The 16,070-nt window shown below is 39.3% G+C and overlaps 1 protein-coding gene across 2 annotated transcripts; it reads right to left on the minus strand.

Moving 5' to 3' along the window:
• Positions 1-430: 430 nt before the first annotated feature.
• On the minus strand, positions 431-15,987 carry parp11 (poly(ADP-ribose) polymerase family member 11). Of its 2 annotated transcripts, none has more exons than XM_003221385.3 (8): positions 15,800-15,987; positions 10,871-10,993; positions 8,267-8,387; positions 7,883-7,958; positions 4,601-4,673; positions 4,385-4,515; positions 3,709-3,860; positions 431-1,121 (listed from the first exon to the last, which is right to left on the minus strand). In XM_003221385.3, exons 1-8 carry the CDS (start codon positions 15,833-15,835, stop codon positions 808-810), a joined length of 1,026 nt encoding a protein of 341 aa, XP_003221433.1. In that variant the 5' UTR covers positions 15,836-15,987; the 3' UTR covers positions 431-807. The 2 variants fall into 2 exon arrangements, with proteins under 2 accessions (XP_003221433.1, XP_062838072.1); XM_062982002.1 differs by lacking the exon at positions 15,800-15,987 and adding an exon at positions 11,820-15,176.
• Between the last annotated feature and the right edge of the window lie 83 nt (positions 15,988-16,070).

Genomic DNA, 16,070 nt, shown 5'->3' on the forward strand with positions numbered 1-16,070 from the left:
TTTTCTACATTTGGAATTAAAATCTAATAAAACAGAATACTCAAGGAAAAGGGGATAACAGTGGGGAATGGGGTTGAGTCCAACAGATGTTGGCTGCTCTTCTCTCCTCAAAAGCCATAATTGGGAATGAGGGAGAGGTTTTCAAGATCTCCTGGGACTAATGCACAACATAGCTGTGTCTGACTGTTCACTCTCTCAGAGGCCACAACAGTGGCTATATGAATGAAAACAAGGGCTTCTTATAAACCACTGGGACCAAGGCACAACAGAGTTGTACTTAGCTGTTCCTTTCTCCCTCAGAGGCACAGCAATGGCTCTTGAAACAGAAGGAGGGCTTCTCACCAACCACTGGTACAATGGAGTAAAGTATCTTTCCATGAAGGGAAAAAAGAGACAATTTCCTAGGAATTATGGATTGTCTACCATGTAATTAAACAAAATGCATTTATTTAACATTTGGATGATCAATGTTTTGATAAAAATATCCAAGATACAAATCAAGGAGACTAAATATTTATATCATTGTAATCCGCAACTGCCAATGTATTAATTCAGGTTAGATGTCACAGACTTGTTGAAATGCTACCTGACCATGCAATACACTTCAATTTAATACTATACCTGGTTTTGACAAGTTTTAAGGATCTCATAAACCAAACTCACTCTTGTCTAGTGATTTCCAGTTCTTCCAGAACTCAACCTTCAGATAGTAACATTTCATATAGTATACCAATAAATTCACGTATAAAACTTTTTAAAATTTTAAATAATTTTAATAAGGCTAAGTGATTTTTATTTCTGTAAGTCTCACCTGAATTCTATTAAATATTCTGGATAGATCTGGTTGGCATCAAAGATAACAAAAATCTTTGGATTACACATACTATCTACACAGCTGTCATATAAATTAATAAGGCTCCCGTCTCTTGAAGGTGGCCTCACATATTTGGACTCCCCAAGAATGTAGTCTCCAGTCAATACACGAGCAAGAAACATCACTTTATGCTTTGTAAGGATGTGAAGTTGCAGATCAACACCGTGAATTTGTAATGTGCTGCCATGCTTCAAGTCATCTTTGCAGAATCGGCTGGAGTATAAAGCATCCCTCGCAAAGTAAGTCCCTACAGATAAATAGATATGCTTGAGTATAGTTGAAATATAAATTCACCTGTTTTATCAATGACATAGGCTGGAACTACTTCCCAAAATGCCCACCCCACATGAAGTCCCCCTTGCTTTTCCTACATACATGTACTAAAGGTAGAAATATACCAACACAACAAGGGACATAGTATGACATGTACTTCTTGATTCATGGTAGTGGCTATCATATGATTCAGAGTAACTACATGCACATGGTATCATCACATGTTTTACACTTAAGAAACTTGAGAGAAACAGGACAACAACTTCAGTTCTCTGTTCTTTATACATCTAATTAAAAACTCAGAAGAACTAATGCCCAGTTAATGTCCACAACCATCAGCTTGCCAGATTTGTTGTGTTATGCCGAATTCACCAACTGATCACACAGACTTAAAGAAACTGTTTTGTGATACTTTAATGCTATATCCTTTAAAGAGACAGTTCTATGCAGAGCCCACTCCACAGAGCATTATATTTGTGGAACGGCAGTGAAGAGTAAACCAGAAAAGCTGCACTAGAGAACTAAACAGGTGCTCTGTCACCATAAACAGAGCCCCTTGTGTGCACGCAAGAGTTCTTAAAATGTGAGGAAGCATTTCTTTTATCCAAAAGAAATGATGTGTTCAGTGAGAATGAACATCTGCAGTAGTCCTTGACCAAATGAGTGAAGAAGCCAATTATTCTATGGGAAATTGCTGCATACACGAAAACTTTCAATCAGGTGAATTTACTAAATTTTTCTACCAAGACATTAACTGCTGTATTTTCCACTTAATGGCTAAAGATCTCTGATCGTTTTCAGAGCAAGATGGTATTTCTTGATGAAAGTTCTCAAAAGATGAACTGGAGCCATAGGAGAATGGAAACTTAGGAGTTGTGGCCTGTGTGCTAGCCCTTTTTTGTATATGATTGGCTGATAAGGAGCAGCTCTAAGGAATAATTTTAAAATAGGGATATTAAGGTGTGCCATAGAAGCTCATAGTCACACTTGTCTCTGATGCAACCATCTTTGGCAAACATTTGATCTTTATTTTGTTTTATTTGTATCAGAAATGATTAGCCTTAATCAAACCAAAGGCCTACTAAACCAAAGGCCCAGAAACAGTCAACCAGAAACTCTGCAGAATTCACAAGCAGAGAATCCTGGAGATAGCCAACTGCCAATGCTAACCTTTACATCTGGTAATCAGAATTATATCTTCCCTGAATATGAATGCTATATATAGCTTGTGTAGCAAATCTGTTCCAATTTCTTTAGTTTCAGTGTGAAGTTTCCATTTTAATGTCCCTCATTCCTATAATCTAACCAGCACAGATTATGGTAACCAAAGTTCAAAAACTTCTGGACAACAACATCTTCCCACCACTGATGTTGACAGATTGGGCATCATTAATCCGATTTCCATCTCTGCTTGTTTGCCAGAACAATGATAACCCATATCTTTCTTTCCTTCCTCATTCTGAACAGCCAGAAATGTGTAGATCACACTAACTTGAACTGCAGTTTCTGCTGGTTTTGCCTGTTATGTCCGAGATATTATTCCCTTCAGAATTAGGAAGCACTTGGGATTTGCACTATCCCATAATCCAGCTCTTTTATAGCCTGGTCACACCCATTGTATTACTGGCTATTGATTTTGTTGAGTATTGTTTTGATTGAGTTTCTAAACTGCTGTTTTATATTCTTATGTTTTATTTAACCGTGTTTTATCTGGATTGTTATATTTTACTATGCTCTTATTTTAATAGTTTGTGCTTTAATGGATTGTTGTATTTATGTCTTGTGGACATTTTGTCCCATATGTAAGCCACAATGTGGTAAACAATGTTTTTCTAGACAAAACTAATTCCAGTCTACAATCAGACATTCATCATCCAAGGTTAACAACAGATCCCTTTTCATTGTTCTGGAATTTACTTTCGTTATACTTTGTAAGACTTTTACTAGATTTGGTTTTTGTCTGAGACTGTTTAGTTCTAATTCTTGTTTAATTCAGTGGAAATCCCTCCAGGACCATAGAGAAATTGAGACTGTTTAATTCCAATCCATGGTTAACTCGGTTGAAATCCATAGGAAATCCTCCCAGGACTACAGAGACTTGTACATTTACTTGTTTGTTTCGACATTCTGAAATAAATATTATTTCGTTGTTAATCTTATATGATTTCAGAGGACGTAGTAATGTATATGGTGCTCTAATATACATATTGTGTACAACTTGCACATTGCACCATTATTGTTTACCACATATTTTGATACATTGTTTATAATAGACATCTGTGCTCTTCACCATATGTAAGCCACCCCAAGTCCCTTTGGGCAGCTGGTGGCGGGGTATAAGAATAAAGTTATTATTTGCCATGGGCCTTTTTTTTAGGATCAACAATTTCCTATAGCTCTGCAGAGGAGTCTTATCAGTTTGCTCTTGACATCTGACATTAGCTGAGAAATGCTTCCTAATGAAAACAAGATGTGACTGGGAATAAAGCATTTCACTGGGATGACATCTCCAAAACATGCTATGTAGATCACACAAAGGAGTAACTCATTAAGCTGCTTACCTTTTCCATACACAGCAGCATGCATGCCATTGATTCTCCAGTCAAAGTTATGAACGCAAATAGCTTCCACAAATTCAGTGCTTGTGCCATGAAACAACATGTTTTCATTTATAAAGGAGGTGCCTCTTTTCTTCTTTAATTGGGCCTTTTTTCTGTCAAAAAGATAGTATTGCAAACCGTTCATAAAAGAAATCAAATACTAGAATAAAGTAAGTGACAAGGTCAGGAAGCCATTTAGATATTGTTCCTGGACCATTCATAGTAAATGGACAGACAAAAAACCCAGCACCTTCATCTGTTGCTCTATTATAGACCACAGCATGAAGTACAAATAAAGCAGTAAAATCCTCAGTGGATTGTACCAGTTTAGGCAGCAAGAGGACTGCATAGATCCCATCATAGGTTCACCTTAGGGTCAACGTAAGTTTTAAAAGATGAAGGCACCCAACAACAATAACTATGATTCCACATACATATGGTAATAATAACTATTTTCCATCTCTTTTTAAAAATGCATTAGGGAGAGAAAGATGAACTAGGCAAGGTATTTGGCAGAGGAAGAATACTAAACAGGTATTTTAAGTCTGAAATTAGATATATATAAATACTGACATGATATGCCTTTAACGAGAGAGAAAAATGGTTTAGAGAATGTAGCACAAAAAAACTGACTCACCTGCAATAAAATTCCCACAAGTCTATGTTTTGAATTCTTTGAATTTGTCTAATTTGATTGCTATCCATTGTTTTCCCAAAATAACTAGCAACTGCCTTGTATTCGTTTGTTTCCTTTTGCAAAGGAATAAGCTGAAAGAGAGAGGTTCACAAAGCTTTACGGAGATGCACCAGTCCTTTGCTTCCAAAAAACGCAAAGGTTCTTAGAAAAGTTTACCTGATATGGTTCTTCTGAATTTACTTTCTCCCAGTGTGATGGCATAGGGATAGATTGATTTTCACAGATATAACTACCAACACAAAATAAGAAGGAAACTGTAACACTCATTTTAATATTTTCTTTCCTAACAAAGTAGAAAGACTAGATAGGAAGTGCATGAGTCATGACAAGATTGTCTTAATTTTCTCATTTTATACATTTTAAAATGTTTAAACTGGCTGTCGGGATGTCAATAGAACTGTACTGAAAACTATTTGATTTTTCAAAGTAACTATCAGTGGCAAAGCACTGGCATGAGCTCCTCCCTTCTACCAGAGAGGATAATCTGCCACACAGACAAGAAGCCAAAGCATTTACCATTCACTTTTGAGACATTAGTTCACATCAGAGATTATCTGCATAGTGCTTGGTGGGCTCAGGCCATTACTCCACTTCAGAAATACACATCTTTGACTGTTTCATCCATGTGTGCAAGGACAAATAATTATGGTATGAGAACAAGCCCTATGAGGACAGGCTTAAAGAACTGGGCATGTTTAGCCTGCAGAAGAGAAGGCTGAGAGGAGACATGATAGCCATGTACAAATATGTGAGGGGAAGTCATAGGGAGGAGGGAGCAAGCTTATTTTCTGCTGCCCTGCAGACTAGGACGCGGAACAATGGCTTCAAACTACAAGAAAGGAGATTCCACCTGAACATCAGGAAGAACTTCCTCACTGTTCGGGCTGTTCGGCAGTGGAACTCTCTGCCCCGGACTGTGGTGGAGGCTCCTTCTTTGGAGGCTTTTAAACAGAGGCTGGATGGCCATCTGTCGGGGGTGCTATGAATGCGATTTCCTGCTTCTTGGCAGGGGGTTGGACTGGATGGCCCATGAGGTCTCTTCCAACTCTACTATTCTATGATTCTATGATTCTATGGTAACTTATTGACCACTGTGAAAGAAAGTAAATATTGCTCTGTGGTAGCATCCCTGGATTTGAATACCCCAAAATGTTATGCAATAATTATTCTGTACAGAAAAACATTTTGTTTGTTGTAGAAAAAGAGATTCCAGTAAAACAGATTTCCTGCACAGTAAATAGCGTTTTCTATACAGGAAACTCATTTCTGCTTTGCATTTTTTAAAACTGGAAACTCACCTAAGCCTACAGAAGGCAAAACAATATAAAGATAGATAATAGCTTTGGTCCTCTTATGCTTTGCTGAATTGGGACCTCAGGTTTATAGGTTTTAAAGCAGGCAAGGGCAACCATCCAGATGTTCTGGACTTCCAACTCCCAAAAATCCCAGCCAGCTTGCCAGCTGTTAGGAATTGTAGGAGTTGAAGTACAAAACACCTGGAGGGCCGAAGCTCGCCCATGCTTACTTTAGAGTCAGGCCTGAACAACCTCTGCAGGTTGTGCAGCTTCCTGAATTCTTGACCATCGAACAAGCTGGCTAGAGCTTCTGAGAGTTGGAGGCCCAAACACCTGGAGGGCACAGGTTGAAAAGGTCTCCTAGATAATGTATGTCTGTACAGTATGTAAGGGATCCACTCCAGAATCCTTTGGATTTTTGCATACCATTTGAAACTCTATTTTTCTTGTCTGAAACAAACAATGTTTGTGCTTCCATCTGAAGTGTACTATAGATTGGAATGATCTACCGATGCCAAGAGAAGTGTTCTCTCTAGGCCACTGGCATGATTTGTGGTCAATTTATGGTGAATCTTCCTGTGGATATTGACCATAAAATCACAAGGAGGCCTGGTGAGAACATTTCTGGTCCTCCAATGCAATTCTATGATATTCAAAGCTCTTCTCATACAAATGAAACCATGTTGAATGAGCTGGCATAGTAAGTGTACATGTAATATCTTAATCTTCCTTCAGTTTTCTCATGACGCAGAAAAATGAGGAGCTGGACAAAACAGATCAATGTTGGTTTTGAAAAATATTATATTTCATCGCATAATAGTCTCCACTACATAATAGTTGCACTTTCATTTTTTGGGTTGCAAAATTGGTATTTTTGTGTTCCTCGCATAACAGTTGCAGAACCGTTTGGGAATGATTTTTCCATCCCTCCCTCCCTCTTTTCTCCAAAGGCAAAGCTGTTTTAAAAACTGAAAGTGAGGTCTCTGTAACTCATAACTTACTTACTTCCTCCTTCCTTCAAAGAGCTCCAACTCGGATTACGTAAACTGCCTTGCCTTCGAAAATATAAGGAAGGGGAAGAATCTTCCATCCTCCCTCCTTTCTTTGAGATTGAGGTTGTTCAGTTTAAAAAAAAATCAGTAGTTTGTTTGAGGATGGATCATCCCTCCTCCTCCTCCTCCTCCTCCTCCTCCTCCTCCTCCTGTATTGGAGGTAAGACAGATTAAAAAAAAATAAAACCAGAGTATCAAAGGCAAATCTCTTTTCATCATGTAATATTCACAGCCCGCTTTTTTGATAAAAAAGGAATAAAAAGTTACTATTATGTGATGAAATATGGTAATTTATAACTGCTTCTCCACTGGGTGTAAGATTGGGCAGGTCACTTGCACATTTTTGATATTTCCAATTCTCTTTGAAAGATTAAATAAATAAATCAAGAGGAAGAAGTCTCAAATTATACTTCAAAATCATCACTAGAAAGACTGACATCAGTCTTGTCATGTTCTTCATTTTTCTGCTTGAATCTTTCACTTGTTTACATAATATACAAGCATAAAGAAAATTGAAAGCAAGGAGGCAGAGCCTCCACTCAACAAGGCTCAAGCAATGTTATTTTTCAGTATCTTTTTAGTATATATCATTTTTAACATTTTCTTTACATTATTGCAAACACATTTTTACACATTTTCTAACTTTACAAATCAAATCTACCATACACTCAATTTGTTCTTCCCTCATTCTTTTTCACCCTACCCCACTGTCTTGCATAGTGAACCTCATACCTATATCACTGTAGATTTAAATCTGAGAGTGGATTGAATCTAAGCTATAAGTGAAATAAAGCTTATGAATTTCCTCAAATATATCTCCTTTGATTCCTCTTGCTAACCTAATTTTGTGTTTTATTTTTCTGTTGGTGTTATAGACAGCACTTCAACTAGCCGTTACTGTATAGGGAAACCTACTTATATTTTCTAAGATTTTCCAATGTCTAATCTTGTTGCACTTTTTTGGTTTTGCATTTTATTACATGTGGGGTGAGGGGGGGGGGAGATCCATCAATAGTAGTATGGAAGGTCTTCACCACAAATAAATTGACAGAACTGGCAACATATAACAAGGAATGTACTTTAATTCCTACCTGAAGGCACTAATTGAAAACGGAGCTCGCTTTATCGGGCGTTGTTTTCCAGTTGTTTGGTTAGTCTGCTTCATCCCTGTGTACAAAACTAAAGTAAGCCAAAATCTGGAAAATGGACAGATAATATTCTTACTTATATCTTTTTTGGAAGCAGGTGTGTGTTCTTGTCTATGATACAAACTATTTCTTAAATTGGGGAAATCAAGGTAATATACCGTGCTTATCTAGAAAAGGAATTTTCTGAAAATAAAAGACACCTTTCCAATTGTTTCATTTACATCTGTCTGCAAAGAACAAGTTGCTACCAACATTTTGCAAATGGGTCCTGTATACATATTTTACCACAAGACAGGTTTAAATGTATACAAAGAAATATACACATACCTGAAAAGTCTAGTACATAGTTAAATTTTGTAGTTGCAAATGAAATGCAGCCTTGTGGATTCAATCTAAATTCCCTTTCAATGTCTTCGCTGCTAAGTGAACACTGGGTATTAGAATTGATCTTTAAAAAAACAGAAAGCACATTTTGAAATGTTACATCCAGGGATCAATGAAATGAAGTTCCTTGCATATCTTACTGCACTGATCTGCACAACAAATCTAAAAGTCGGGATCGTTACCTCATTCTCTATTATTTCTACATGGAATAGAGTGAATATTTATTTAAATTGCAGATGACATCAAATGAGAGAACAGTTAAAAGATTAGAGGACAGGATCAGAACTCAAGGTATTACACTTAAGCAGGAAAAACAAAAGGCTGGGTGGGTGACATCTGATTTGACAACAGTACATGTGAAAAGGATTTAGATGTCTTCGTAGACTACAAGGTGAACATGGCTGTCAAAAAGGCCAATGCAATTCTGGGCTGCATCAACAGTAATAATAATGTGAACATCAAAGGATGCATATTACTATTCTATTAAGCTCTGGTCAGACCTCAGTTGGAGTATTCTGTCCAGTTCTAGGCACCACAGTTCAAAAGATGTTGACAAGCTGGAACATGTCCAGAGAAGGGTGACCAAAATGGTAAGGGTTCTGGAAACTACGTCCTGTGATGAATGGCTTAGGGAACTGGGAATGTTTAGCTTGGAGTTTCTCAAGTCACCCCTGACAAGGAAAAAAAAAGCTTGGAGAAGAGAAGACAGAGAGATGATATGTTAGTCACTTTATATTATTTAAAGTGATGTCATAGTGAAGATGGAGCAAGCTTATTTTCAGCTGCCCCAGAGGCTAGAACAAAAACCAATGGATTCAAATTGCAAGAAGGGAGATGCCACCTAAACCTTAGGAAGAACATCTTGAGAATAAGAGCTGTCCCACCATGTAATAGACTGTTTCAAAGAATAGTGGAGTCTCCTTCTCTGGATGTCTTTAATTAGAAGCTAGATGAGCAGTAGCTGTACTAGATAACCCTTGTGCTTTTCCAATCCTAGGACTCTTTGATTCTGTGAAACTAAATAGAAAGCACTGAAGCCAAGTGATTGCTATTTGGCCAAGAATCCCTTGTGGATCCATAAAGGTAAAGGTTTCCCCTGACGTTAAGTCCAGTCATGTCTGACTCTGGGGGTTGGTGCTCATTTCCATTTCTAAGCTGAAGAGCCGGCGTTATCCGTAGACACCTCCAAGGTCATGTGGCCGGCATTAGTTTAGTTCATAATAGTAAGATAGGCAGCAATCCCTGCCTTCATATTCTACAACAAAGAACCCTAAACTCTGCACACTTTTGCAAATAAAGTATACTGTATCCTTTGCATTTTCATTTTGTTTTATTATTGACTATGAGAATAGGTTGGAAATTAAATGAAACAAAGAAACATAAAAGGAGAATTGTATATATACAGTATGACCCCACCTCCCCCAATTCTGTAGGACTGGTATCCATGGTTTCATTTATCCATGACCAACAAAATATATCCTCTCTATGCATTTTATACTTTTCAACATAGCTCTATGGCACTTTTTGGGCCAGATGTCCAACTGTCTTCCAACTTGCCAAGCATCATTGTCTTTTCTAGGGAGTCATGTCTTCTTGTGATATTGCCAAAGAATGACAGCCTGACTCAGGGCCCTTCCAGACAGGTTTTCTGCATTAAACTGGATTATTTGAGTCCCCACTGCCTAATAATCTGCAATAAAAAGAAAACCTAGGATCAGATCCTGGGATATAGGGCCTGTCTTGAAGGGCCCTCATTTATTTGTTGTGGGATTTATTTGGAAGTCTGGGGTATCTGTAGACCTGCCCTTCAAAACCATATCTTAAATGAGTCGATTCTCTTCCGATCATGGACAGTCCTGACCGTGGTATTAAATGATGAATCTTTACATTTGAGTATCATTTTAGTTCCTTCATAAGCTGCCCTTCCAAGTCTGAGTCTTCTTCTAATTGCTTGACTGCAGTCTCTATGTTGATTCATGACTGAGCCACACTATAAGAAAATTTTGACTATCAGTGTCTACTTTGAAGTTATGTAAATCACCTGTGGTCATTATTTTAGCTTTCTTAATTTCCAGCTGTAAACTTGCCTTTGTACTTTCTTCCTTGATCGTCTTAACTAATTGATCCAAGTTTCTGCTCTTCTCTGCTAGCAGTATAATGTCATCTACATAGTTTACATTGTTGATGTTCCTCCAGTTTCCACTCCTCCTTCCTCAGTCTAATCCAGCACACATGTGATCCATTCAGTGTTTAAATTAGAACATATACAATGATAACATGTAGTCTTTTGCAAATTAGAAACCATTTCTTTCTCCATATTCTGCCGTCACAATGGCCTCTTATCCCAAGTACAGGTTATGCATGAGGAAAATCAAATTCTGTTGACACCCATTTCTTTAAAGGAAAGGGAGCTCACTCTTCTATAAGTGTACACATGATTGTAATTTCAGCCTCATCTCCTCACCTGTGAAACAGAACTATTAACTAACATGGAAATAACTGACCACGCTTTGAGGGGACACTAAGCACATGAAAATAAATGAGTACCTCAAACATATGCCATTTGCCACATTCAGCCAAATAAAACCATCCCCACTGGGTTTCTGATGTATCCATTTCTTCAAAACGAGCTGCCACATTTTCAAAGGGTTCACCTTCTTGAAACATTTCCTGAAGTAATCAAAACAACAATATGACTATGCTAAATTATAGTTATGCAATACTTAACCTATAAACAAATCTAAAAGTTTAAAGTTAATATACAGCCCTGATGGTTTCTAATGTTGTTTCACAAATGGTATGTCCTGAGATTGAGTTTTAAGTAGTACTTTGGGTGTTCAAATGAGATTTTGGAGATCCAGGTTCAAACCACAAAATTTACTGAATGACATCTTGAGTCAGTTACTGGGTCTATACTACAGACAGGGCTGTTGTGAGGTAGGACACCCATGTAGCATGGGCTTATGAGAGGAAAAACAAGATATATCTATGGCAATTGCAATTTTTTAAAATAAAATATAAGGCATACATCATAGGGAAATATTTAAAGATCAGATCAACTGCAAACTTTTGTTTTAATAGTGGAAAATGGATATATGTTGTGCACTATACAGAAAGGTCTCAAATGTCTCTTCTTAGTCTAACCTTTGAGGGAGGAATTTCTCATTTCTTTTACAGGTAAAAGATGGTTCCAAAATGGTGATTCCTATATCAAAATCCCTCCTTATGTTCCCATTCTACTTATTTCCTTTACCAATATCATTATAAACAAAAACCATTAACTTCAAATACTGATTTTGGCCAAACATTTTCAAAGAATAGCTCTCAGCCTCTTCTAACAATGCACTGACTTTTTCTAATTTGATGGGTCAGCTGCTTCCCTGAATAGTTTTTGATATATTTAACAAAATACAAGATTAATCTCTTTTTTTGCTTAAGTTTTTAAGGGCCAGGACTTCCCAGTTCTTGGTGTCTATGCCACAATTTTTAAGGTTACCTTTAAGCTCATCTTTAAATCTCTTTTCCTGTCCACCAATATTCCGTTTCCCATTCCTGAGTTGGGAGTATAGTAACTGCTTTGGGAGAGAGTGATCAGGCATTCAAACAACATGGCCAGTCCAGTGGAGTTGATGGCATAGGAGCATCACTTCAATGCTGGTGGTCTTTGTTTCTTCCAGTGCACTGCAATTTGTCCGCCCGTCTTCCCAAAAGATTTGCAAGATTTTTTAGAGGGAACGCTGATGGAATCGTTCCAGGAGTTGTGTGTGACGTCCATGTTTTGCAGGCGTATAACAGGGTTAGGAGGACAATAGCTTTATAAACAAGCACCTTGATATCCCTCCAGATGTCCTGATCGTCAGACCCTTTTTGCTTCATTAGAAAGGATGCTGCACTCGCAGAGCTCAGGCAGTGTTGTATTTCAGTGTCAATGTTGACTTTTGTGGAGAGGTGGCTACCAAGGTAGCGGGAACAGTCAACATTTTCTAATGTTAAGCTGTATTTCTGGCATTGCAGAGGGATTGGCTGGTGACTACTGGAAGAGCACTTTGATTTTCTCGATGTTTTAGTAGACTGTTAGGCATTGTAGGAGTTGAAGTCCAAAACACCCGGAGAGCCAAAGTTTGCCCATGCGGTTTGACAACTGCCAGGGTGCAATGTGATGGGATGCTGGGATCTGTAGCTTGGTGAGGCACCTACTCTCTTTGGCAGCAAAGGCTACAGACCTTGTAAAACCACAGCTCATTGGATCCCACAGCATGGAGCCATGGCAGTGACAAGGTGAGGCAGCACTTTTGGCTGGGTCTCAAGGATTGTTGTTGTTTATTCATTCAGTTGTTTCTGACTCTTCAAGGATAACACCCAGCCATCTTGCCCTTGGTCAGAACCTCTTCCTTTTTCTTTTCATTTTCCCCAACATCATTATCTTCTCCAAGCTTTCCTATCTTCTCATTATGTGGCCAAAGCACTTCATCTTTGCCTCTAATATCCTTCCCTCCAGTAAGCAGTTGGGCATTATTTCCTAGGGTATGGACTGGTTTGATCTTCTTGCGGTCCAAGGCACCCTCAGAATTTTCCTCCAACACATTCAAAAGCGTCTTATCTTCCTTCGCTCAGCTTTCCTTATGGTCCAGCTCTCGCATCCATAGGTTACTAAGGGTAATACAATTGCTTTAACTATGCAAACCTTCGTTGCCAGTGTGATGTGTCTACTCTTCACTATTTTATCGAGACTGGTCATTGCTCTCCTCCCAAGAAGAAAAGGTCTTCTGATTTCTGGCTGCAGTCTGCGTATGCAGTAATCTTTGCCTCTAGAAATATAAAGTCTGTCACTGTCTCCACATTTTCTCCCTCTATTTGCCAGTTAGCAATCAGTCTCGTTGTCATCATCTTGTTTTTTTTATGTTTAACTGCAACCCAGTTTTTACACTTTCTTCTTTCACCTTGGTTATAAGGCCCCTCAGCTCCTCCTCGCTTTCAGCCATCTAAGTGGTATCATCTGCATATCTAACGTTGTTAAGGTTTCTTCCGGAAATTTTAACTCCAGCCTTGGATTTGTCAAGCCCCACAAGTCGCATGATGTGTTCTGAGATCCCGTTGTCTCCTACTGCTTTGTTATTAGCAATGCTTCTTAAGGCCCATTCAACCTCACTCCTCATGATGTCTAGTTCTAATTCACTCACCACACCGTCAAAGCTATCCTCAATGTTACTATCTTTGCTATACATATCTTCTGTATAGTCTCGCCACCTTCTCTTTATCTCTTCAGCTTCTGTTAGGTCCTTGCCATCTTTGTTTTGATCATGCCCATTTTTGCCAGAAATTTACCTCATATATTTCTAATTTTGTGGAAGAGGTCTCTTGTCCTTCATATTCTATTGTCTTCTTCCACTTCCATGCATTGCTTGTTTAAAAATAGTTCCTTATCTGTTGTCGAAGATTTTCATGGCCGGAATCACTAGGTTGTTGTGCATTTCCAGGCTGTATGGCTATGTTCCAGAAGCATTCTCTCCTGACGTTTCTCCCACATCTACAGCAGGCATCCTCAGATTTTGTGAGGTATATGGGAAAAACTAAGCAAGGGGGGGGGGGTTATATATCTGTGGAAGGTCCAGGGTGGGAGAAAGAACTCTTGTCTGTTGGAGGCCAGTGTGAATGTTGTAATTAATCACCTTGATTAGCATTAATGGCCTTGCAAGCTTCATTCCTGTCTGGGGGAATCCTTTGTTCTGAGGTGTTAGCTGCCCCTGATTGATTTATGTCTGGAATTCCTGTTTTCAGAGTGTTGTTCTTTATTTACTGTTCTGATTTTAAGGTTTTTAAATACTGGTAGCCAGATTTTGTTCATTTTCATGGTTTCCTCCTTTCTGTTGAAATTGTCCACATGCTTGTAGATTTCAATGGCTTCTCTGTGTAGTCTGACATGGTAGTTATTAGAGTGGTCAAGCATTTCTGTGTTCTCAAATAATGCACTGTGTTGCTTCATCAAGTGCTCTGTATGGCTGACTGCTCTGGTTGAGTTAGTCTACACTGGGCAAAGCTACTGTGTTTTGTGGTCCCTATGTAGACTTGTCCAGAGCTGCTTGGTATGTTAGTGTCTTTGTTGATACAGAGTGAAATGTTCAATCTATTGTTAGCTGTTGGATTGTGTGTTTCGTTCCGGCAAGCATTCCAGAAGCCAAGAGGTTAATTCTGGCCAGCCCTGATTGATTGCTGGAAGGGCAAATGGCAAGGTCTTCCATTTGACAGAGAATGGACTTTTGAGAGACACGGACTTTCGCCATGTTTGTCCGTGTGGATGCAACATGTGTCCTGATAGCTTTGGATAGTAAGCGTTGTAAATAAAGCCTTAGAGCCGCTGAGTTTCAGCAGTTATAAATCAGCAAATCTGTCGTGTTTTGTCAATGCCATTTTCGCCATTCGCAAAGTGGTCTGTCAAGGGTGAGCTGAGGGCTAGGTCATCAATCAAGTTGGGGTCGCTGATTAACCCTGATATGGTATACGGTAAACTCCTGCAGCGGTGAGAGGATCCCTCTTGTCCTTCGCTGAACGTAGAATTTGTTAGATTTTCTTAAGTGCGTTCGTAGTCAGTTTGTAGGTTGTGTCTCTTCATCAGCTTCCCTATGCGGCCAATGGTTCCCTTGATGTATGGTAAGAACACTTTTCCTCAGGGTGAATCTTTGTTTTTACTCTTGTGGCTTGTTCTTGGCCTTACAGCTCGTCTGATATCTGTGGTGGAGTGTCTACTGGCACGTTGAGCCGTTTCTTATCTCTTCTGGAATTGTAAGCCTAAAGCAAAGGCTTTAGAATAATCAACAAAATAGATGTAGATCCAGCCAAAAGTGCTTCACAAAGGCATCCCAAGTGATCAGGCACTGCATCTCACATATTTTCATATACAGTAGAGTCTCACTTATCCAAGCCTCGCTTATCCAAGTTTCTGGATTATCCAAGCCATTTTTGCAGTCAATCATGATATTTTGGTGCTAAATTCGTAAATACAGTAATTACAACATAACATTACTGCTGATTGAACTAATTTTTCTGTCAAATTTGTTGTATAGCATGATGTTTTGGTGCTTAATTTGTAAAATCATAACCTAATTTGATGTTTAATAGGCTTTTCCTTAATCCCTCCATATTATCCAAGATATTCGCTTATCCAAGGTTCTGCCGCCCGTTTAGCTTGGATAAGTGAGACTCTACTGTACCAGTATAGAGTAATGTGACTTTCAAGAAAGTGGACGAGGAATCTTTGTTACGGGGGACTTGGGTTCCTTGGCCTCCCTTCAGCTGCCCTTCTCCTCAAGGGAAACGCAGAGCTCTGGCAGAAGGAGCAAAACTCCAAGATCTAGCATCTGGTTTTGTGTGTGTGTGTGAGAGAGAGAGAGATAGCGGTGAGGCCCCGCCCCTCCCTTCCTCGGTTAGACTCCGCCCCTTTGTTGCCGCCGCCCGGGAGGGGACCCGCCCCTCACTCACCACATCCTGAATGACGGGGGAAGCCGGCGTCCCCATCTCCCTCGCTTCGCCAACCGGGCCTGGAAGGGAGGAAGGAAGAGGCGGGAGGAAGGGGGCGGGGCTTTGCCTGGGCGCCGCCCACCACTTTGGCTCTGCCAGAGCTGCCAAGATGGTCGCGCGCTCCTGCTTCACGCGCAACGGACTCCACTCACACCCTATTGGAACGCGCTGTCCAATCTCTGAAGACGCCGTCTCTCAGGAAACGCTGACGCAATGGCGTTCCATTGCGGTT

Source organism: Anolis carolinensis, chromosome 5, assembly GCF_035594765.1.
Source record: "Anolis carolinensis isolate JA03-04 chromosome 5, rAnoCar3.1.pri, whole genome shotgun sequence".
Taxonomy (NCBI): Eukaryota; Metazoa; Chordata; class Lepidosauria; order Squamata; family Dactyloidae; genus Anolis; species Anolis carolinensis.

Coding starts and splice junctions, on each gene's coding strand:
- parp11 (XM_062982002.1), bottom strand. CDS start 11,933: ATGTTGTTTGAATGCCTGATCACTCTCTCCCAAAGCAGTTACTATACT. Junction 8,388..10,870: donor GCAAATGGCATATGTTTGAG/GTACTCATTTAT, acceptor GTTTTTTTAAAG/ATCAATTCTAATACCCAGTG. Junction 7,959..8,266: donor CTATGTACTAGACTTTTCAG/GTATGTGTATAT, acceptor TTTTGTACACAG/GGATGAAGCAGACTAACCAA.